The following is a 21,946-nucleotide window of genomic DNA, read 5'->3' on the forward strand; positions in this document are numbered from 1 at the left end:
CATACTATGTATGTATAGTACTATGTACTATACATACATAGTAGGATGTATCTTACTATCCAAAACAACTACCATAAAATATCTTAATCAAGCTCAAATTTAATACCAACCATCTGAAATTAGGTTTTAATGAAAGCAACCAAATATGTAGATTTTAACATAAACATTATATACGTCAGTTATCTACATATGTGTCGTAACTGTTAGTTAGCAGTAGATACCGATTCTCTTTAAATGTAGTGCTTGTAAATTATCCAATCACATTTCTTTTAAAAACGTAAAGTAAAATTAGATGAGTGAAATTTTAACATTTATCAGCCCCAGCAGCAAAAGATCATACAATTTCTAATGATAAAATAAAACTCATATTTTTATTATTAGTTTTATAATTAATTTAGGATAATTTTAGCTCATTAAACGTAAGTGTCGCAGTGCATTGAAATAAAGCCATTTATTTAAATGTACGACGGAGTACAGTGCATTTCTGTCTTGTCTGAACATACATTTTTATTTTTTATTTTTGGTTGTGAAAAGAATTTAACTTGTACAAGTAGGCATGAACAAAATTCACAACTGCCTGAACATATTGCTTCCGTAAGAATATGATTTATTTCCCCCCTAGGAGTGAGAATGTAGAGACCATTGTTAGTCTCTGTAATGATAAATGTTCCCCTCTATTGTAGAATGGGGTCACTGTAGAGGCGTCAGAACCGAAAAGGAAATAATACAACTAATCCAAAATACCTACGATAAAATCTAAGTTAAATGTATTTGATTTGGGAAACAAAAAACAAAAAAAGGAAACGATTATACGCATTACAAGGCAGACTTGTTTGCTTAAGAGGACTCCCTCCCCATTCTGGCGTTCCACTCCACACCAGTAGGTGGCAGTAATGTACTGCCTACCGCAACCCAGAAGGAGAAGGAAGAAGAAGAAAATCAAATAGACAGCGCCTTTTTCCCTTTGCCGGCTGTTGTCTGTTACATTTTCATTTATTCTTTAAGCTTCCAGAAGAAAGTGTTTTCAACAAGCAGTATGGCACAATCTTTGCGAAATATGCTAGAAGCAAACACCGCCAGGTTTAAGAAGTCTCTGGACCAAATCGCTGAAAAGGTATTATGGCGGAACAAGCTGCTTTTTTTTTTCTTTTTTTTTTTTCTATCAGTTAACTTCAAAACATTGCAGACGTGATATGAATTCGCTGATATTTACCTTTCTTTAAACAGTATTCAAAACTCAAGGATAAAGACGACGTGCAAGAGATCGATATCAACCAAATTAAACTAAAAAGTAAGTGAACTCATGTTTTTCCTTCCACCGTCTTGATTTTCATTTTAAAATGTTCATTTTGAAGCCACCTACTGGTGACTTACGGGTATTGCACGTCAGCTAAAACGTTTAAATTGCTCTTGACATTGCACAGATTACATACAAATTTGACAAATCGCTGTAAGAATGATTCATTGCTAATACAATTTTATTAACTCTATTTTTGTTTTGTTTTCTTGCCATTGTGCAGCTCTTTCAAAGTATTTCGCACAGTCCAGAGACCACCTCGAACAGTTATCGTCAAAGGTTTGTTATTTAGTCATTCATTAAATAAATGCATGATGTGTGTTAATTAAAGCTAAATATAAAATCTAAATTCTACTTGTATCCCCTCCTTAGAGCCAGTTAGATGTAAGAGATCGCTCCTTAAACTGTAAGTATATGTACTCCAATATGAAACCAGTAAATATATTTTTTATTTTCTGTGGTTTGTATTAACTTTTTTCTTTTCTTTGTAGCAAGTGTCACAGCACATTCTCAGGTAAACATAATGGGTAAATAGTTGATACTCAAGCTGAAAATATCTGCTATGGCTTAATTTAAAAAGTATGTTTTTCTTAACAGTTAAATTTGTCATGTGAAACTGACAAAGTGAAGGATGGCAGTGAACATACTAATGAGGATAGCGGTAAGGAGACAAAAAGTCACCACAGTTTAAGAAATGCAGTGCATTGTTGAAGTGTTAATAACTGGAGAATTAGCTTTTTTTTTGAAAAATTACTCATAAAAATCATCAATTACTAAAATAATCACTAGTTTCAGCCCTAGTTGAATGATTTTTCTTCTACTTTACAATAATGCACAGCTTTCTCTTATAAAATCCCAACAAAAAATACTTTCAAGTTTGTGGTTGTAATTTAAGCAGAAGTTCAAAAAGTGTGAATATTTTCTAAAGTGCTGTGACCCTCTCTTGTTCTAATGTTTGGTTTCTGTACTAACCTCCAGCAGAGGGAACTCTCAAGTCATTGGATGAGATATGGTGGAACCCGTCAGAAAGCGAGTTCCTGCCAGAGGATCAAGACGAAGAGCTGCAGGTGTCTCTGAGCAGTCGGTCCAACACCCTGGCCGAGCTCTACCCAACGATGGTCAGTCGGATAGAAAGAGCCTGGCATCGACAGGCCGTCTCCACGGCTGCCAGGTCCGTGCTGAGGCGGTACCGCCGGTGGAGGCAACGGTCTAGGAGACTCAACACCACCTTTGACTTCACAGCGAGACCCAATGACACCCTCGTGAAACCGTCGGCCAGTAAGAAGCTTCTCGCAAAGGACTCTGGCAGACCTGCAGAGAGGATGTGGACTGAGACAATATCTCGTCCTCGTCTTGGACCCTCGACACTGGCGAGCCTGCGTAACAGACGACAGTCTCCTGGCAGGGTGAGAGGATTGTTGATCGGGGACACCCCACATCATGTCAGGGTAATGGACTGCTCTGACACCACTAACCCACGAGAGATGTTGTTGAACAAGGCTTTCACTGTGTATGAGTATTCCCCTCGTAAACAAACCCACCTTGCTGATCAGATCCCCATCAATGCCAAATCATCTCCAGATTCGTCCTTCAGGCTTAGGAGACTTTCCGTTTCCTCAGCAGAGGTCTCAGCAGGAGAAACTCTCTCTGTGCCAGAGAGGCCCGATATCTACAGAACCCCGGCCCGGCACAGTCCCTTCAAGGCAAGAACAGCTAGTCCCCTCAGTCGGTCTCCTCTTGCGTTTTCCAGAAGAAAATACGACGAGGGTTGGTCAAGAGAACCGATGAAGCCTAGATCACTCTCCACTTCGATGTCCTCTCCTTCCAAGAGGCCTGTTGTGCTGGTGAAGATGGTTGATCCCCAAGACTCCACTCAGTCACCCCGGCAACGGCCCGTCTTGTCTCCGCCGGCCCGGACAGAGACAAGCCACCGCGGATTCAGACGGAACCTCTCCTACGACTCTTCTCTGCCTCGCCACGCCTACCCACTGGCAAATAAAGTCGAGGAGGACTACCTGAGGGTTTACCACAAGTTTGTGTGCCAGAACAAATCGGCTCCCTTCGACGCCCTTCCTTGCCGTCTGTGCGGAAGACGTTCTGAGGCCGGGAGGACCTCGTCCTTCACGTCGTTGGCAGCACTTGCCTTGTCTCCCCACCGCTCAATCCTGAGGAAGCGCGACAGGGAGCAGAGGTGTGACGGCGACCCGCAGTCCAAACGCCTCAGGTACGAGAACTACGCCTTCTCCCCGGGGTCCAAGCGTCACAGCGATGAGATGCTGAGACGCCGCCAGTCGCCCAAACCCAGCGCCGTCCCTTACAGCCCCGGTAAACACAGATCCCAGGAGTCTACAGCGTACCTGGACGCCTGGATGGACCGGCACCAGCCTCTCTTCTCTTCTCCAGGTGAGCCCCAGGTGGGATCCAAGAGGTTTACAGGCACAGTAAATCTGAAAGCTTTAGCTGGTATTTAACTTTTATTAAAAACAGTTTTTGTTTTTTTTTGCATAAAATTGTCTTTATGTTGTGACAGTATGAGGCAGATAATATTAAAACATTTTGTTCCTCTGGTTTTTCCCAGTGTTATTTGCAGAAATGTATCACTCTGTCATAAACAACCAAACGGAGCAGAGAGGAGGGTCCTAGTGGTGTTAATCACCCTCGTGTACACATTGCTCACACCCCATTGCTCCTTGTTATCTGACGTTGCAGCTTCTCCCCATCAGCAGAGTCAGCCAGGAATGCTATAGCTAGTTAGCATAGCCACTGATGACAACAGTTTTCCTGTAAGGATGAGTTGTTTCTCTGCCATTAGGACATTGAGCAGCATGTACACAAAGTTGATTGACACATAGAGAAGTGCTTTTCTGCAGCGGTGGGAAGAGACTTATTTAAATTTTTTACAGATTACCTGTCTCATATCATACTGTCACATCATGGTGAAATTTATAACTAATATGTAAAAAACCCCTTTTTTAAAAAAAAATAAAAAAAATTCCAGCTTTAACTCATTAAATGACTGAAACTTAATTCATTGATCATTTTTTGTTTAGTTTTTTTATGAATGTGGCTTACAGCCGATGAAAACTTGAAACTTGCATAAGACTCAATAATAAATTTTAACACATATATTAAAGAGGTAAAGAACTGATCTGTTCAGTGGTTTGAAATCTCCATTCAGATCAAATGTAATGTTTTATTAAGTCCATAATCTGTGCAGCCATCTCAATGAGATTTTAGAGCACTTCCTGCCGCTGACGGTTTTCAGTTGCTGTGAGCCGTAACAAAACATCAGACATTTGAAGCCAGTCAGTCAACAATGAATCTGAAGTAACTAATAAATTCACTTGGTTTTCTAAACTGTGATGCACCCGTCTGTGTTGAAATCACTTTTTCTGCTTCTCACCAACAGGAGGTCAACTTGACAATGATGCACGCGGCGGCTTCTCTCCCAGGTGATTTAAGTCCTTTGCAGATGCTCAGCTTTTCTCTCATCTTTTAATCACCAGCTTTGCTTTTTTCAACAGAAACTGGAGATAAATCGAGATGAACAAGAAACTGCATTTGTTCCTGTGCAGAAGAACTGTTTTCAGATCCAGATAAATAATGTCTTTAGAGTGGATGTGGTTTGGCTTTTATAGCAGTCTGTTCTTGTTCTTTTTGGATTGTAGCTGGATCTAAAGCATTCTGAATCCTTATTGTTACTTGATTATTACATATAAAGCATATATTGTTCATCTCATTGTTCTTGTTTTTATGTTTGCCTTTATTAAAGTTTCAAAAAGTTTCAAGTTGGCAAAAAGAATAAAGACTGTGAGTAAGAGTTTAATAGTTTTGGTCTCCGGTTGTGTTTCTTACACATTTAATGTTCCGATATGAAAATGCTTGGAATACAGAGGTATTTTTCTAAACACATTTGATGTTTAAACGTACAAAGGAAACAAATATACAGTTATTAGTGTGCTTAGAAAATTAATCACACATCCATTGATTTAGGAAAAGAAAAGTAGTGTTGTAAAGCTCAACCAAAAGCAGCATTTTGTCACCTTCCTAAAAGAGTGGTGAGTTTTGTTTTTTTGTTGTTTTTTTTTAAACCAAAAGATGATTTAGGCAAAAAAAAAAAAAAAAATCACTTGGCAAAAATTTACTTACACCATCATTTTAGGAAGGTTTTTAAACGGTTTAAAGTTGTGAGCAGAGGCTGCAGAAATGCCTGCGCCGTAGTTGTGGAACAGTTTCTTTACTTCAGATGGCAGGACAGAGTCCCTCCACTATGCTGCTGCTGCTGCTGCTGTCCCAGTTACCACTCGAGTTCTACTGGATATTTCCCAGTCAGACAGGCCGTGCAGTGGCCTACTTCCTTGTAGGAGCCGACATTCTCCTTCTGGAAGGAGGATATTCCCTCCTGGACAGCAGAGACGAGTCCCTCCACGGTCAGATACTCGACGCTGTCGGCGCCTGCGCAGCACAGATGAGCATTTAAACACGTTCATATATTTAAAAAAACAAAAACAAATATACCGTATGTATATTAAGGCTTACCAATATAACCAGCAATGTCCTTAAACTCTGGCTTGTTGGCGATGAGCTCTTCTTTGGTTGGGATGTTGATGCCCATGTAGCAGGGGAACTTGATGGGTGGAGACGCCACCCTGATGTGAACCTGCACAGCCAAGGGTCTTCAATCACTATCACGGTTTCGTTTATATCAATCAAACACTGAAGTCAACATGAGAGTAGTGAGTACTATTTTTATTAGTGATTTTTTATTTTTTTTTTACTTCAAACTTAAATTATCTGTTAAATTCTAGTTATAAAACATGACATTCTTTGTGCATTGTCGTCTATAGGATGAGATGTCATGTCTCAGAGACTGACTGCACAGAAAGGGTAAAAAAAAAAAAATTGATCTCAATTTATTTTTTTTTTTTTTAGAAATCAATTTATGTGTGATTTTAGTGAAATGGAACAAATTTCTTCTGTCTGGGCTGCATTTGCTCATGATAGCCCCAGCATGTAATTTCTAGCTTTTTAATTATTCTATATGTTGGGATTAAAAAAAGTTAGGATGGTTAGTCTTATCAAACGTGTTGCAGAAAGAACACACAATCCACCCAGCATTGTAACACGAGACTTTTCAAATTTCTTTCAAGCAGATAAACGCTTGCAAAAGCTGCAGCGTGTAACATAAAAAAAAAAAAAGGTTTACATATTTGTTAAAACTGGGTCATATTTGTTTAACTATGTCTTCACAATATGTTATGAGAAACAACATATTGTGAAGAAGAAAAAAAATAAATAAATCGAGCCCCTCCTTCTAGAAACAGCCAATCAGAGCCTGAAGGCGGGTCTTAGAGCTGTCAATCACAACATCCTGTGGCACTGCTACAGCCTTTCCCATCAGCAGATCTTGTTGTGAATGTTAGGCTGGTTAGCATAGCCAGCGATGGCAGAAGAGAAACAGAAGGTCTTCACACTTAAATTCAGCGAATTCAGATTTAGACATTTAAAATGTCGTCAATTATTAGCTTATTGTAGTTTCTATAGGGAATTAAAGAAAACTATTCTTGATGATTATCAAGATATCAGCTTCCTTTGTCAGGCGAAAATGTGTTTATTTACAGCACAAGTGTAAAAGCGCTAAAATTATCCATCCATCCATTTTCCCTAATGGGGTGAGGAGGGTTGCTGGTGTCTATCTCCAGCTACGTTCCAGGTGAGAGGCGGGTTCACCCTGGACAGGTCGCCAGTCTGTCACAGGGCAACACAGAGACACACAACCATTCACACACACACTCACACACACTCACACACAGAATTTAGAGAGACCAGTTAACCTGACAGTCATGTTTTTGGACTGTGGGAGGAAGACAGAGAACCCGGAGAGAACCCACCATGCACAGGGAGAACATGCAAACTCCATGCAGAAAGACCCCGGGCTGGGAATCGAACCCAGGACCTTCTTGCTGCAAAGCAACAGCTCTACCAACTGCGCCACTGTGCAGCCCTCACTAAAATCATACTGAGCTAAAAAACAAAAATGTGGATAAAAATTATCCAGACTTTAACTTCTTTATGTCATTTTATTATAATTTCCTTAGATTTATTTATAACAACTTTAAAAAGGTCTTAAAAAGAGCTTCATTAAGACAAATAGAAACTACAATAAAAGAGACAAGCTGGTAACACTTCACTGCATACATCTTCACAGAGCTAGCATTAGCTGCAAATGTCAGACCAAAATAAATAGAATAAAAACTAAACAAACACTATAAACTAATCTGGATCACATCCTAGAAGTTTCTCCAACTACAGGAAACCAACCTCTTTCGCCCCAGCTTCCCGCAGCAGCTTGATGATTGGGGAGATGGTGTTACCCCTGACGATGGAGTCGTCAATAAGCACCACTCGTTTCCCTGCGAAGTTGTCGGTCAGCACCCCAAACTTCTTGGCCACTCCCAGCTGCCTCAGGCGGGTATTTGGCTGAATAAAGGTTCTTCCCACGTAGCGGTTCTTGCACAGAACTTCCGTGTACGGGAGGCCAGACTGGGAGAAGAACGACAGGGAGATTTTATTGTGAGTGTTGACGTTTTTCCATCTTTGAGCAGCTGAGTCGAGGACTGACCTGCTGAGCGTAGCCCAGAGCAGCAGGGGTGGCGGACTCCGGCACCGTGCTGACCAGGTCTACGTCTGTCGGAGCTTCGATGGCTAACTGGCGGCCGCAGCGCTGCCTCACGGTATACACCATCTGCCCTGCGGCGCGGTAATATCCGGTCACTACACAGCGGCTGCGTTTCCAGTACAAATGTGCGCAAAAGGTTTTCGATATTCCGCTAATGTTCGCAAAACTCAATTTTGCAATTGTGACGTTTCCATTGAAAACGCAATTAAAATCACGTGAATAACTTTGTTCACGCAATAGGTCATTAAAAAAAAAAAAAAAACATACCGTGTCATCATATTCCTACCACTTCCTGCCGTCTTCTTCGTCTTTCCCGCCACTAGTAACATCTGGTTTGATCACGACTCGTGTGATGCGAAAAATTTTTTTTTCCATTGTCATTTTGCAAAATACACAAAATTCGATACATTGGAAAAACCACCTTATCTTAGCGGAGAGACTTTTTTAAAATAAAAACCATATTTTGCTTTTTCCCCCCAAAATTTATGTTTTCATTAAGCAAATTTATTTTTTTGCACTTCAAATTTACGCGGCTTAATGCTTAATACAGAAATATCCATACCTTCAAAAATGGAGTCTGGTCTGGCAAAATAAACGTATTCAAAGATGCAGAAGGCGGGCGGGTCTCCTTCAGGGCGAGGAATAACGCTTAGAGATTTCACTCCAAACCTGGATATCTGAACTATTTCTCCTGGTAAGACCTCCCTGTAATACCTGAGATAGACGTGGCAATGTTAGAAACTAATACAGACTAGAGTTATGGACATGTGGAGAAACATTAAAAGCAACAAAGATTACTTTGCTCCGATGGACTGGAAGCTGCAGGACTCTGATGACACAACCCATCCCTCAGTGTCCTCTTCTCCTGCACCTAACCAGGGAGCAAAGAGTCAAGTTAATCATCCACTAGTAGCGATCTGACCTCTGACGAAATCATATCCCAGGGAGCTGAACCTCTTGTGAGGCTCCCTGTTTGGAAGAAAATGAGTTCAGAGGAAAAAATCGTTGACACCATGAGTGAAATGCGGATCCAATGTCTTTATTAGAGATCTTCATCTGGCTTCCCACCAGCCTGGACTAAACCTTCACTTCTCCTAGTTTCACAACACAATTAGAGTAATATCCTAAACAAGTGAAAATCAAACAGCAAATACCTGAACTGTGGAGCCTAGAGATGGGAACGAGCCTTCCTATGGACAGGGGCCGGTTCCCGTACGGGTCACGCACCGCGTAGATCACATCTTTGAACATGATCAGCAGCGAGTAAGAGGTGGGTGTTTCTGTCATGAGGTTTTTAATTCTGCAGTAGAAGAAAACTAAAAATCAGGTAAGGAAATAATGCGAGGAGGTGCATTTCCGCAGCGTCCAGACCTGGCAACCCAGTCAGGGGTGTCCAGCTCCTCCATGGGCGGAGTCTGCGCCAGCAGCTGGGTGATGAGCTCGCTGTCTGAGCTGGTGGAGAGACCGACTCCATGGCGCATTACCTGCACCACAAGTTAAGGCTAGGAGCATTAGACGCAAAATGTGCTCAAAGCTGCTGTTCTGATAGGCGGTAAAGAGGCAGTATTGTATGTTTTTCAGGGACACAGAATCACAATCAAGTATGTTACCTTCAGTTGTTCTAAAAATGCTACATATATAAAACATGACTTAAAAGAAATTTTACTTTGTAATATAATGCCTTGAAATTGGGCTCCTGTCTCCTTAAGAAACTCCTGCTCTTTCTGAAACTCCGCCTCCAAGATGTCATCACAACATGGCTCCTCTGTTAACCCTTGAACAATGTTTTTGCCAGTGCTTCACTCAGAAGTAGCTCGCATAATGAGCTCAGTAGATGTGCAGTTCCACCAGGTGTCTGCTAATTGCTGCTGACTAGTCTGAAGGAGCTGAGTGGAGGAGCCGTGGGGGCAGAGCTGCTCTGACACAGAAAGTCCAAAAAAACAACAACAACAAAAGAAAGCCCAGGAGCTTCGTCTGTGAAGACAGTGCTAGGTTCACCCAGGTGTTTTGCACAGCTGAATGGTTGGATTTTTCACACATGCATGAAGAAATCAAAGCAACACTTTAGGTCTGGTTTTGATGGCGTATAATATAACATGACATAAAACTCAAAAACGTTCATTTTACATAATACTGCCCACTGATTATGAATAAAACATAATCAGCGTTTACTGGAGATGACCAGCTCTCCATTGTGTGCCACGGCGATCCTGCCGTATTCTATTCTATTCTTTATAGAATAGAATAAACTTTATTGATCCACAAGAGGAATTTGCTTGCTGTCAAACTAAAAACTTCCTATCAGACCGGGGTGTCTGTGAATGCAGTGGCTACAAGCAACTATCGATCTGGACTAAAATCAGTAAATAACTGAAAAAATGAGAGAGAAAACGTTATTTATGCATGAAGCATAAATACTAATCACAAATAACATATATTGCCCATCCCCACCTTTTTCCTTAAGGCACGAGAGTTGACCAGCTCTCCATTGTGTGCCACGGCGATCCTGCCGTGCAGCGTGTCGACCACGAAGGGCTGGCAGTTCTGCAGCTCCGAGAACCCGGTCGTTGAGTAGCGCGTGTGGCAGATGCCAAGGTTCCCGTAGCGCAGGTGGAGCAGAGCCTCTGGTGCAAAAGCAGTGCTCACTAATCCCATGCCCTGAGAAATGCCGAGAGGGATCATTGTTTGAAATCAGATGATTCGAGCGAGAAAGGGCCTCGAAACAAATAAGGAGAGGCCGGAGCGGCCATTAAAGCGATTCAAGGAGAAGTGTTTACGTATAAACCGAATGTGAGGTGGGTGATCTGAGGCCACGTTTGATGCGTGTTTGAATTGAACAACTCATTCACCTTGTGGCTCATGTATGTAGGCGGACTGGCTCCATCGCTTGTGACAATCCCAGCACTTTCCTGACCTCTGAGGAAACAAAAACAAAATCGTCAATTTTGCCAAGATGGAGTCCTGATAAAAGATTCCATGCTCCAACAAACTCAGCTCTGATAATGCGCCTTGAGGCAGTTCAAACCGGTTTGATTCAAGCAATAAAGGAGAAAAGAGGAACCAGAGCTGGAGGAGGGGACACACACACACACACACACACACACAAAAACAGAACAAAGGAGCTTCTCATTTGTGGAGCTGCCATTCATGGAGAGTCGTCTTGCTGCAGTTTCAGTCCATTTTACCAAGCTGCTTCTCAGATTACACTTGGTCCCGCCCCCTCTGCACACAGCTTAAGCCAGTGGTGAGGCTGCTTTTCAGCATGTAGGCGTTGCTCTCAGGCTTAACCGCCTGGTTGCCTAGGGAACCGGGCAGCAGAGAAAAAAAAAAAAAAAAAAAAAAAGATAGAAAGGGGGGGCCGAGGAAACGAAAACGTTTCCAGGTCAGCTCGAAACATGGAGAGAGGAACAGAGAGACAAAGAGGGGCAGACGGGGAGGTAGTGGTGGAGGAGCAAGGCTCGCCGGAGAGGCCATGGGGGGAAGCAGAGGTGCTGGCTCTCGTGTCAGTGTGGGATGAGGTTGGAGCTAAGCCTGGCGCAGAGAGCAGGGGCACGTTCGAGTTGATTTCAGAGCGGCTGAGGCGGCTCAGCGTCGCGCGCGGCTGGAGGGAGTGTCAGGCTAAGAGCAGGAGTCTGGGACTTCAGAGCAGGAGGGGTGACGCGGCCGCGGGCACGTCAGCCGGCTTTGCCCCGGGACTGGATGGAAGGCCGGTGGAGGCCATCTACATTTCCTCAGTATCAGTGCCAATGAATGAAGGTAAATCTGGGGTTACCACAAACCGTAGCACTGCTTAAAAACATTCAGCTTTGCTTAAAGAGCAAGCATGTTATACAAGTTTTGTTTTGGTTCTTCTTTTTGTTTTTTGCCTGCTTGTTCTAAAAGCTGAACTATTTCCCCAATAATAATAATAATAAAAAAAGTTTTAACAAATGTAAAAGTAGAGATGCAGTGATTTAGAAAATTCTAGATTGGGCGTCAGTGACAATGTGCTCGATATATACGGGCAGATCTATTCAGTCTAATTCTATGCTTTTTGCTCATGTTTTTTTTTTTATTCTTAGTTGCACTTTAAAGAGAGTTTGTTGCAGTTTATTTTTACATATTTGACCAAGGTAGTCAACCTATTGTTTTTATTTATTTTACATTAGGCTATTGTACTCCGAATTGAACTGATTGAACAAATTCAAAGTTGTGCTGGTTTTACTTGTTTGACCAAGCTTGGGAGGCTATTACTGTATTTAAATGTTCTGTACTGGTGCAGAGTTATCAAATACATTTGTAACTCAGTACATATATGTTTATGTTTACAAAAAAGAAAAATTTGAAGTCAGTTCAGCACAAATTTTCTGCAGTGGTAGGCATCAGCCAAAACCCAACCTCAGATATAGGCAATGCAAAAAAGTGGATCGGTTCATCCCTAGATAAAAATGTCTGTGTCTGTAGGAATAAAGGCTAGAATGCATCCCAGTCTTCCTCTCACGCCAAACGCGACCGAAGAAGGAGGCCGCCACTGGACGGACGACGAGGTGCGGGCGCTGCTGTGCGTCTGGGCCGACCGCAGCGTCCGCGAGCGCCTGAAGAGCACGCTGCGCAACAAGTGCATCTTCCAGGAGATGGCCCGCCAGATGCAGAGGAAGTTCGGGGTGGTGCGCAACTGGAAGCAGTGTCGGACCAAATACAAGAACTTGAAGTACGACTACAAGACGGCGAAGAGCGCCCACGCCGCCGCGGGCAGCGGAGCCGGGGGCCCTGGAAGGTATATGAAGTTTTTTGAAGAGGTGGAAGCCATCTTGCTCAACCAGGGACTGGAGAATGGGACAGAGGAGATGCAGAAAAGACTATACAACGTAGACGCGACGGTGGGCCAGCTACAGACGGCGCCGTGCAACACGAGATCCATCACGACGTCAGACAACGAGATCATCATTGAGATTGAAGATGGTGGGCGATTCTGATGGATGACACACCATACATTTGAATTCAGGAAAATTTATTTTTCTATTATTATATTTTCAGACGACAACAGTGATGATTATGATATTGATGGAGACATAGAAGCACAATGGAGAGGCACAGGTATGATATAATGTTTCAATCTAATCCACTGCGTAACATATGGAAAATGTTTGTATTTCTGACCTTCATTCAGCTTCACATTACCTAAAAGATTTATCCATCCATTTACCCAACAGCCAACCAACCTCCACTTTTGTGCTAAATCCAACCGTTTGCTCATTTGTGTATTCATCCATCCATTTTTCTCCATAATGTATTCACCTATGCCTCTATCAATTGTCTATTTGTCCATTGAACATTTATCAATCAATGTTCATCCATTTCCATCGTCTGTTAATTAATCCATGCAATGGATCCATCCATCCAGTGAAGATTTATCCATCCAACAACATTCCATCATCCATCCAAGACTGAAAAAGGAAATTAGATGAATTGTGATGACTCGATTCTTGAAGTAATTGTCATATAATTTAGTAAATTGATTATCATTAACTGGCGTATTCAGACTCTAAGAACGGAGTCAAAGCTGATGTTAAGCCAAAACTGTAAAATATATACAATTTGTATTTAAGATGAAATGCTTTCGTTTCTAAATATGTTTTAAAGAGGAAGGAGGTAAAACATAACATATACAACTTCAGATTGAGTAAAAAATAAAATTTAAAAAATCTCCTTTTAAGCACATTTTGCTTTAATCAGCAGATCAGCCCTGTTGTGTTGATGTTGAAGTATTTTTTTGGTTCAGATGCCTCCTTTTCTACAAATGACCAAACGTTCACTAAAGGAATTCTGTGATTGCATTTAGGCAATAAAATGGCTGTTCTATTATTTATTTAAAAAAAAAAAGAAAAAAAAAAAGGAATTTGGGTGCTTATTTTCATTTTTTAAAATATTATATAAAATAAGCTTAGGTGGTAATTAAAAAAAAAAAAAATTATTAATCAATTACTAAAATCATTTTTAGCTGCAGTGCTAACATCCAGCCTCGTATTATCCAGTTCCATATTCACAGCATCCCTTTGTATCTGCCATAAATTTTTGATTTATACAATGAAGTTGGGTAAAACCGACCAAGAATCCTCAAAAATTATGAAATTATAACATAGCGAAATGAGCAAAAACTCTGGATCAAAAAGATTTTTACAACCTCTATGCTTCTGCACCACAGAGGCCCATTTGACACAAGCAGACTCCCCGAGCTCAGACCAGTTCCACGTGGTCACGGTGTCGGACACTGGCCGGAACTGGAGCGACCAGGAGGTGCAAGCTCTCATCCAGGTGTGGTCCGACGAGCGCGTGTGCAAGCAGCTGGAGAGCTCGACCAGAAAGAGGGACATCTTCGTCCAGATCTCCAACCGGCTCATGCAGCAAGGCATTGAGCGCGACTGGAAGCAGTGCCACACCAAGTACAAAAACCTCAAGTACCTCTACCGGTCCCTTCAGAGGAGCACGACTGACGAAGCCGAGCGGAAGCGTCTCATGAGGTTTTATGATGAAGTGGACGCCATCATGACGCACGCCCCAAACGGCTCGCTACGCGGCAGGGGGCCTGCTGACGCCTCGCATTTGGGCCCACTCCCAGTCTTGCAGATTTGTGAGGAAAACCATCGGGTTGACGTTTGCTTAGCAAAGTCAAGCAGAGGAGCAGCAGTGGAGGGGAAAGCTTGCCATAGTGATTCTGGCCTGGTCATAGACACTGATGATCTGAGGCTGCGAGAAATCAAAGAGCATCAGTCGGATCAACATCACAACCCAAAGAGTGAGCTGGTCATAATTTGTCTAAATACTATTAAGAGACCTTTAGTTCTTCAGCTAACCAGGAAAGGGGGACTTAAATCAACCATAAACACGAGACTGCGATTTACCCTCAATATCTTTATCTGTTTTAGAATAAAATGTCAGTACTGCATTGCTTTAATAAACTAATGTTTTCTACATACCGACCCTTAAGACAGGATCGTAGGGTGTGGACTTTTATCTACAAAGTATAAGTCCAAACAATTTCTGAAGAAATTTAAACGGGGTCTGTCAAAGTGAACCGAATCTGAGATTGTAAAGAAGAATTAGGTTCAGTGGGTTTAATCACTCAAGTCTTAAGAAGTTTAAAACAATAAACAGTTTGTCGTTGTTAAATGTCATGTAAATGTCCAGAATTAGCTAAAAATGCTAAGGTTAACTAAAGTATTCCCTAAACTAGCATGTTGACCACCGGTGATGTTACGATGCAAACAGCAGTGTGCATGCTGAAGTAAGCTACAATGCTAAGGTTAGCTGAAATGTAGTCGATAGCATTTGAGGTATCATTAGCATGCTGACTAACACTGACTTACTCCATTCACTACCTATAGTTTAGCTTTTATATCAATATGAGCTAAAATGTTAATGTCATATTAACCTACAGTAACATATTCAATTGAGTAACAATTGTGTAAAAGCTAAAATGTGCAAAAATACTAATATTAACGACTTCCTACCTTCATTATTGTAAGGTTAGCTAAAATGCTAATTTTGAGAATAAAGCTATCGTTAGCATGAGGTAGTTGTCCAAACATATCCTCCATATTAAAGACTTAAAATTGTGCACCAACTTATTTAAACATTCACAGTATCAATATCCTGAAAAGCATGAAAAAAACAACAACTAGGTTTAAAAAAAAAGATTAAGCCGTTGAGTTTACTTCCTCACTGTTTTTTGCTGCATGGTGTTTGCAGGCCCCTCTGAGACTCTGGTGGGAAAAGACGTCAACTTTCCAGCAAACAGAGGAACGAAGAGAAAAGCTGTGGATCAAGGTTTTTAAAAATCCCTCCTTTCTCTCATCACTGAGCATGTCCCATGATGTCTCGAAATGAGCGCGGGCTCTGTCCCGTGATTTGCTACAGAGGCTGATAACGAGATGAGGATATAATTGTAGCAACAAAGAAAAAAAACAAACAAATAAAAGACACAAATGCACAATGCCAGATTAGGTCGACTGTGACGCAAACTATGCTTGAAGGACAGTAATGACATCAGAGCATGCCGATGTTTTTACTTTCAGACTCCACATACCAGAAACCATCGAAACTACTGAATGCAGGCCATGCTCAGGTGGAGGCACAGTGCAAGGAGGAGCAGGAGCATGTTCCCATAATAAAGATCAAATCTGTGTGCTCCATGGCCCACTCTAATCCACCCCCGAAAACACAGGTAATCGTTAGAAACCAGTGTCGCCTACAGTAAAAAAAACAAACAAAAAAAAAACTTCTCAAGCCTTACAGGCTGATTATTTAACGGCATCAAGTCAAATTTACTATGAAACAGAGTTTTTTAATCCAATACATAGCACACCTTGGCTTTCTGTTTCTGTCACATGAAAGGATTATATGTCTCTTAGGTATAATAAATAATAATTTAAAAAAGTCGTTACGATTTCTTTAACATTTTATGTATTAATCATGAGCTAATTTTTATTTTCTCTTCTTTTTGAGATTAAATCAAACAACATGGCCAAGATGTACATAGAAACTTGTTAGAAATGAACTAATGACATTTTAAAAAAATTTTAATTTCATCAATTAATTTATGAAACCCTGCCAATCCTGCAGTTTTCTTTCTTTGTATGAATTACATCACACATGTTGACCTCGATACATAAAATTAGGAAACTCTTTTGTAGAATAAATTTCAAATTGATAAATGTGAAGATCAACATAAAAAACAAACAAACAAACATGCAAAAGATGTGCTCAACACTGATCAGTTGCCTTATGTGATGTCACCAGAGGCAAATGTACCTGGAAGTTTGTTTTTGGGAGGGTAGACTCTACATTGCTTAAATAGCAATTCCCGGCTAAATAAGATTTGGCATGTTGTACTGTACGTGAACACCTAAATATAAAGTGGCTTTAATGGCTTTTAAAGAAAGAAGTCTGAGTAGTAACTTTAAAGGTTTTACAGCATAGATTTTGCAGAGTTTCTACTTAGAAATATTGAGTGGACTCAAAACGTCACACAGAAACTCTAACGCAAGTAATAGAAAATTTTAAATGTAGAAAATGTTTACAGGTTTGAGTTCGTTTAAGCTCATGACTAAAGAGTTCAGGCAACCGTGCCTGTATTATTATTATTATTATTATTATCATCATCATCATCATTATCATTTTCTCCTGAACTTGACACTGGAGAGAAGCCAGTCAAGAGAGAGCCATTAGCCAAAAAACATTAAAAGTTATTCGTCGTTACCTTCCCGACGCTTACCTGTGCTGTAACGCCACCAGTCCCAGAGTGAGAACCTGAGCCACCTCCAGCTGCGTGGGCCACTCTCCGGCAGCCACGCAGCCGAAAACCCCGCACTCCTCCCCAATACCGGACTCCTCAAACTCCATGCTGGCCCCGGCGCTGTGAGTCCAACGGTTACCCCGTTAACCCGAACGAACGGTCTCGTGCCTAATTGCCGCGGAACGAAGCTGCGTGCGCGTGCACGTACACTGTTGAGTGAACACGTGCTTTGTGTGACTGACACAACGTGGCGAACAAAAACAGGTCAGATGACGCCGTTTTTAACTCGCCATCACGAGCCCGAGACACTAATTCAATCAAGGGTAAAGGGGGAAAAATGGTTAAGACGGTTTTCACCGAAGAAACAAGACTTCCTAACTCTTATCATGAATGAATAAACCGGAATTTGGTCACAAACACAACTGTTTGTACTACCCTGCTTGGTCACAAGACCTGCTGTCTCGTGTTGATCTAGTTTTCGACAGATCAATTCTCTTATCGAACTTAAAAATGGTGGCACTCCAAAGTTTTTCTCCTTAAATTTATGTGTTGGAGCATCCTGAACCCATGTGATTGCAAAACGCTGCTGTGATTGGCTGAGGGAGTCTGTGGAAGGCTGTGATTGGCTGTCAGTGAACGTAAGCCGAGGCTCGGTTTCGTCCCCTCTCCTGCTGCATGCCTCCACGCCTCCCTGCTGCTGCTCCTGACAACTTTCTTTGGCTTGTACTCTAGGACAGTTTGGGACCGACCAACGCGATGGCTTCCAACACAGGTACTGCACGAAAAAATCACTCTCATACTTTAGTAATTAAACGCAACCTGCTTGATTTGTCTTTTCGCCGTTGTGCGTGATTTCAGAGTTGAACATCGGCCAGAAGCTGAGTGAGGGGAAGACAAAGCAGATTTTCGAGCTGGTGGACCAGCCGGGACTAGTTCTGGTGCAGTCCAAAGACCAGATCACCGCAGGGAATGCAGCGAGGAAGGATCAGATGGAGGGCAAGGCTGCCATCGCCAATAAGACGACTTGCTGCGTGTTCAAACTTCTCCAGGAATCTGGTGAGGACTTGGTGACGTTTGTGAAACCAAAGTTGCCGGTGGTGCAGGTTGCAGCGTGAGCTGGTGCAGATGTGTCACATTTGCCCTCCAGCAAGTTTCACACAAATTCCTCAAGATATTTTAGGGCTATGCCCATTATTCCTCCCACCTACTCTCTGACAGTATTAAGAAAAACTAACTTATTTAGGACCCGTCACGATAACAAACTTAGCTTGACGATAAATTGTCACGTAATTTATTGCAATGCACAATAATATTGTTGTTTAGAGACCATTTTCAAGTAACATAATGGTGATGGCATAAGAATGCAAAGGCAGATTCTCAAAAATCAATAAAATTATAATGAGCATTTAGCAATAGAACTGGAAGACATTTTATATACCTAAAAAAATACAATGAATTATGAAGTTTTTGTAGACAAAACTGTCTTATTCAAAAAAGGGTTGGTTGAGACCAATGCACCAAACTAAAGAAACAATAAGTCATGTAAATGGAAGTTATTTATTAATTTGTTTACGTTTTTCAAACAGTTTATTGCTTATTGCAATAACCTTAGTCTTATTAGCAGCTGAGTACTAATGATTGACATGAATGCTGGTGTGATCCTGATTGAAAAGGCCAGAGATCAGTAAGGTGACCACTAAGGACACCTTACACCTGAGGCAATATCATTTGTTTGTCATCTGTAAAGACAAGGTACACCTATGAATGAATTTGCCTCCAAGTCACTCGGTTCCTCTGTCTTTATGCAGAAGTAACTGGCAAATTTTCTGCCATGTGCCTCTTCAGTCTGGTGTGTGTAAAACAAGCGGCCATCGGGTCCGTCTTGTGACCGTCTTCTCATAATTCACCAGAACTGGGCCAGTCACGTTCTAATTAAGCAGAATTACATAGAGGGATGGAGCCTGTGTTTACGCTGCTGATGGCTTTTTGAAGTTCTTGTTTAAACAATCAGCCATTCAGTTCTTGTAATGATGATTGAGCCATTTTACTTTATCATCTTTTGTTAACTACTCTGGAAAGGCTGGGAGTTTATTTGTGGATTTTATAAGGGATGAGTGGCAAATTAGATCTGCATAACCAAGCCACTCATCCCTTTGTTTTTGCCCATCCTTCCATCCACCTAAATATCAGAATGGCCATGTGGAGCGAACCATTTGTACAGCCGTTCATTTGACACGCCCCTCCATCACTTCATGCATTTGTTCGCTCGTGTAGCTACTGATTTATCCAAGTTTTGTGTATTTAAGACAATACCAACATAAACATTAATTTCTGTTTAGTATTCTCACACTTGTGCTAAGTTTGGAAAATATGCTCAAGCATGGACTGCTGTTACTGAGTTTGAAAAAGTGTTGAATTTGGACATTAAAAAAATGTCTGGTACTCCTTCAGAAACCTGGAATACATTCCTAAAGTCCAAGGCTGGAATCAAGCTCCAGTCTCAACGTCTGTCTTGTTTTGCAGGCATTAAGACTGCCTTTGTGCAGCAACATTCGGAAACGGCGTTCACCGCTGCCCACTGTGAGATGATTCCCATTGAGTGGGTGTGTCGCAGAGTGGCGACTGGGTCCTTTTTGAAGAGAAACCCGGGAGTCAAAGAGGGTTACCGCTTCACCCCACTGAAGATGGAGATGTTCTTCAAAGTAAGCGCAAAGGCTCACGAGGATTGAAATGTCTGTAAACGGGTGGGAGCTGAATGACTGTTGTTCTCTTTAGGACGACGCCAACAACGATCCTCAGTGGTCCGAGGAGCAGCTGCTGGCGGCTAAGTTCAGCCTGGCTGGGCTCACCATTGGTCAGTGTGAGGTGGACATCATGAAACGCAGCACAGTGGCCATCTTTGAGATTCTAGAGAAGGCTTGGGCTACTCAGAACTGCACGCTGGTGGACATGAAGGCAGGTAGTCGCTCCTGCTGGTCATTTACTCTGCCCAACAACAGAACTCATTTTATTTTCCTATTTAAATCTTTGCAGATTGAGTTCGGCGTGAATGTTAAAACACGGGAGATTGTTCTCGCTGACGTCATCGACAACGACTCGTGGAGACTCTGGCCGGCTGGGGATCGGAGCCAGCAGAAAGATAAGCAGGTCAGAATTTGTAAGCAACCTTATTGTATGATGATGACACACTTTCAGTGAACTGTAAAGGCTAAAATGTTTTGTGTGTTTTTTTTTTTTTTTGTTTTTCCCCTAGGTGTATCGAGACCTGAAAGAAGTTACACCAGAAGCAATGCAGATGGTGAAGAGGAACTTTGAGTGGGTTTCTGAAAGGGTCCAGGTAGGAGTGACCTGATATCAGTACTTGAGGAATGCTTTGGTTTAGTGCAGTAGATAGTTGAATATATTTTGAGTAATAGAAATTAACTCTGTTTAGTTTTTTTTTTTTCCGGTGGACATTTTTCAAAATGGTTATAGTGGAGCATGTATATTTTCACTAAAACTGACAATGGTTACTGTCAGTGGTGGGCACAGCTAGCCACCGACATCCAAGTCATGAAAATGGGGAGCAGTTTATGGCAATAATTGGTTTTAAGAGTCAAAAGGTGACCATTTCAAAAAATTTCTGCCATTCTGAAATTCAAGGGGTTATTGGGGAAATATGAATAAAAAAATACATACGACCAGAATGATGAGCATACAGATTGGTGTTCTCATATCCAGCCTTGAACAGTTTTTACAGTACTCTGCAGCACTAGTTGGTGTTCTCCTTCAACATTAACTCCTGCAGTGTGCTCATTGTGGGTATTGATCCCTGTGTTATCGGTAGCTCCTCCTGGAGCCCCACGGCAGCGGCCGGGTGGTTGTTCTGATGGGCTCCACCTCTGACATTGCTCACTGTGAAAAAATCAAGAAGGCCTGCACCTCCTATGGACTCCCCTGCATCTTGAGGGTCACCTCTGCTCACAAAGGCCCAGATGAGACCCTCCGTATTAAAGCAGAATATGAAGGTAGGCATTTCTTAAGATGAGAGGGCTAACTGAGTGGTGTTTTTGTCCTCATCCCTCATCTCTTATGTCTTTTTTTTTTTTTTCACCCCTAGGTGACGGAGTTCCTACCATATTCGTGGCTGTAGCTGGCAGGAGTAACGGCCTGGGGCCGGTGATGTCCGGAAACACCGCTTATCCCGTCATCAACTGCCCCCCTCTCACTCCAGACTGGGGAGCGCAAGACGTTTGGTCATCCCTCCGTTTGCCGAGTGGTGAGCTGAGCGCTCGGCGTCCTGTTTGCTGTTCCGTTAATGGGAGGCGGGTTGATCCGTCACAGCCGCTAAGCTTTCTTGTCTTCCGTGTCCTCCACAGGCCTGGGCTGCTCCACCATCCTCGCTCCCGATGCCGCGGCTCAGTTTGCGGCGCAGATCATCGGCTTGAGCAACCACCTGGTGTGGTGCAAGCTCAGGGCCTCCATGCTCAACACATGGGTGTCTCTGAAGCTTGCTGACCAAAAACTACAGGCTTGTAGCCTCTAAGTAGCTTAGACCGACTTGTGCCCTAAACCCATATCATGCCTTTGTCCTTTAACTGTAGATCTTCCTGAATCATTCCATTAAAACAAGAATGAATAAAATGCTCCATTTATTTTGTTGGTTTAATTCATCATCTTCATCAGCAGAAAGTAAAATGCAGCATCATAAAGTTTT

The 21,946-nt window shown here is 42.0% G+C and overlaps 3 protein-coding genes across 7 annotated transcripts; 2 read left to right on the top strand and 1 right to left on the bottom strand.

Annotated features, from left to right (window-relative positions):
- Window positions 1-869: 869 nt before the first annotated feature.
- si:dkeyp-117h8.4 (uncharacterized protein LOC572032 homolog) lies at window positions 870-5,123 on the top strand. 2 transcript variants are annotated; one of them, XM_044128339.1, is made up of 9 exons: window positions 870-1,114; window positions 1,228-1,291; window positions 1,521-1,576; window positions 1,670-1,703; window positions 1,789-1,811; window positions 1,895-1,958; window positions 2,279-3,700; window positions 4,707-4,749; window positions 4,822-5,123. In XM_044128339.1, the coding sequence occupies exons 1-9, from the start codon at window positions 1,037-1,039 to the stop codon at window positions 4,832-4,834; spliced, it is 1,797 nt and encodes a 598-aa protein (XP_043984274.1). In that variant the 5' UTR covers window positions 870-1,036; the 3' UTR covers window positions 4,835-5,123. The 2 variants fall into 2 exon arrangements, with proteins under 2 accessions (XP_043984274.1, XP_043984273.1); XM_044128338.1 differs by having other exon boundaries at window positions 871-1,114; window positions 2,276-3,700.
- On the bottom strand, window positions 5,100-17,363 carry ppat (phosphoribosyl pyrophosphate amidotransferase). The gene is made up of 11 exons (XM_044128340.1): window positions 17,230-17,363; window positions 10,826-10,892; window positions 10,428-10,634; window positions 9,348-9,460; window positions 9,131-9,276; window positions 8,775-8,847; window positions 8,539-8,690; window positions 7,920-8,047; window positions 7,619-7,840; window positions 5,837-5,957; window positions 5,100-5,752 (listed from the first exon to the last, which is right to left on the bottom strand). The coding sequence occupies exons 1-11, from the start codon at window positions 17,355-17,357 to the stop codon at window positions 5,595-5,597; spliced, it is 1,515 nt and encodes a 504-aa protein (XP_043984275.1). The 5' UTR covers window positions 17,358-17,363; the 3' UTR covers window positions 5,100-5,594.
- On the top strand, window positions 11,291-21,884 carry paics (phosphoribosylaminoimidazole carboxylase, phosphoribosylaminoimidazole succinocarboxamide synthetase). 4 transcript variants are annotated; one of them, XM_044128333.1, is made up of 15 exons: window positions 11,291-11,732; window positions 12,420-12,917; window positions 12,993-13,052; window positions 14,161-14,751; window positions 15,705-15,782; window positions 16,031-16,179; window positions 17,983-18,022; window positions 18,109-18,306; window positions 19,774-19,952; window positions 20,026-20,205; window positions 20,284-20,397; window positions 20,504-20,587; window positions 21,077-21,257; window positions 21,350-21,508; window positions 21,609-21,884. In XM_044128333.1, the coding sequence occupies exons 1-15, from the start codon at window positions 11,372-11,374 to the stop codon at window positions 21,773-21,775; spliced, it is 3,039 nt and encodes a 1,012-aa protein (XP_043984268.1). In that variant the 5' UTR covers window positions 11,291-11,371; the 3' UTR covers window positions 21,776-21,884. The 4 variants fall into 4 exon arrangements, with proteins under 4 accessions (XP_043984268.1, XP_043984272.1, XP_043984271.1 ...); XM_044128337.1 differs by lacking the exons at window positions 11,291-11,732; window positions 12,420-12,917; window positions 12,993-13,052; ... (1 more) ...; window positions 15,705-15,782; window positions 16,031-16,179 and adding an exon at window positions 17,257-17,372; XM_044128336.1 differs by lacking the exons at window positions 11,291-11,732; window positions 12,420-12,917; window positions 12,993-13,052; ... (1 more) ...; window positions 15,705-15,782; window positions 16,031-16,179 and adding an exon at window positions 17,390-17,514.
- Window positions 21,885-21,946: the final 62 nt, after the last annotated feature.

The sequence above is a fragment of the Gambusia affinis genome, linkage group LG10 (genome assembly GCF_019740435.1).
Source record: "Gambusia affinis linkage group LG10, SWU_Gaff_1.0, whole genome shotgun sequence".
Lineage (NCBI taxonomy): Eukaryota > Metazoa > Chordata > Actinopteri > Cyprinodontiformes > Poeciliidae > Gambusia > Gambusia affinis.

Excerpts from the sequence above, each read along its gene's own strand:
- si:dkeyp-117h8.4 (XM_044128338.1), top strand. The coding sequence starts at position 1,037 with ATGGCACAATCTTTGCGAAATATGCTAGAAGCAAACACCGCCAGGTTT. Across the intron at positions 1,115-1,227 it reads TGGACCAAATCGCTGAAAAG|TATTCAAAACTCAAGGATAA; the intron begins GTATTATGGCGG and ends TTCTTTAAACAG. Across the intron at positions 1,704-1,788 it reads AAGAGATCGCTCCTTAAACT|CAAGTGTCACAGCACATTCT; the intron begins GTAAGTATATGT and ends TTTTCTTTGTAG.
- paics (XM_044128333.1), top strand. The coding sequence starts at position 11,372 with ATGGAGAGAGGAACAGAGAGACAAAGAGGGGCAGACGGGGAGGTAGTG. Across the intron at positions 12,918-12,992 it reads CATCATTGAGATTGAAGATG|ACGACAACAGTGATGATTAT; the intron begins GTGGGCGATTCT and ends TTATATTTTCAG. Across the intron at positions 16,180-17,982 it reads ATCCACCCCCGAAAACACAG|GACAGTTTGGGACCGACCAA; the intron begins GTAATCGTTAGA and ends CTTGTACTCTAG.
- ppat (XM_044128340.1), bottom strand. The coding sequence starts at position 17,357 with ATGGAGTTTGAGGAGTCCGGTATTGGGGAGGAGTGCGGGGTTTTCGGC. Across the intron at positions 10,635-10,825 it reads CTACATACATGAGCCACAAG|GGCATGGGATTAGTGAGCAC; the intron begins GTGAATGAGTTG and ends GGCATTTCTCAG. Across the intron at positions 9,277-9,347 it reads ACCCCTGACTGGGTTGCCAG|AATTAAAAACCTCATGACAG; the intron begins GTCTGGACGCTG and ends CTTCTACTGCAG.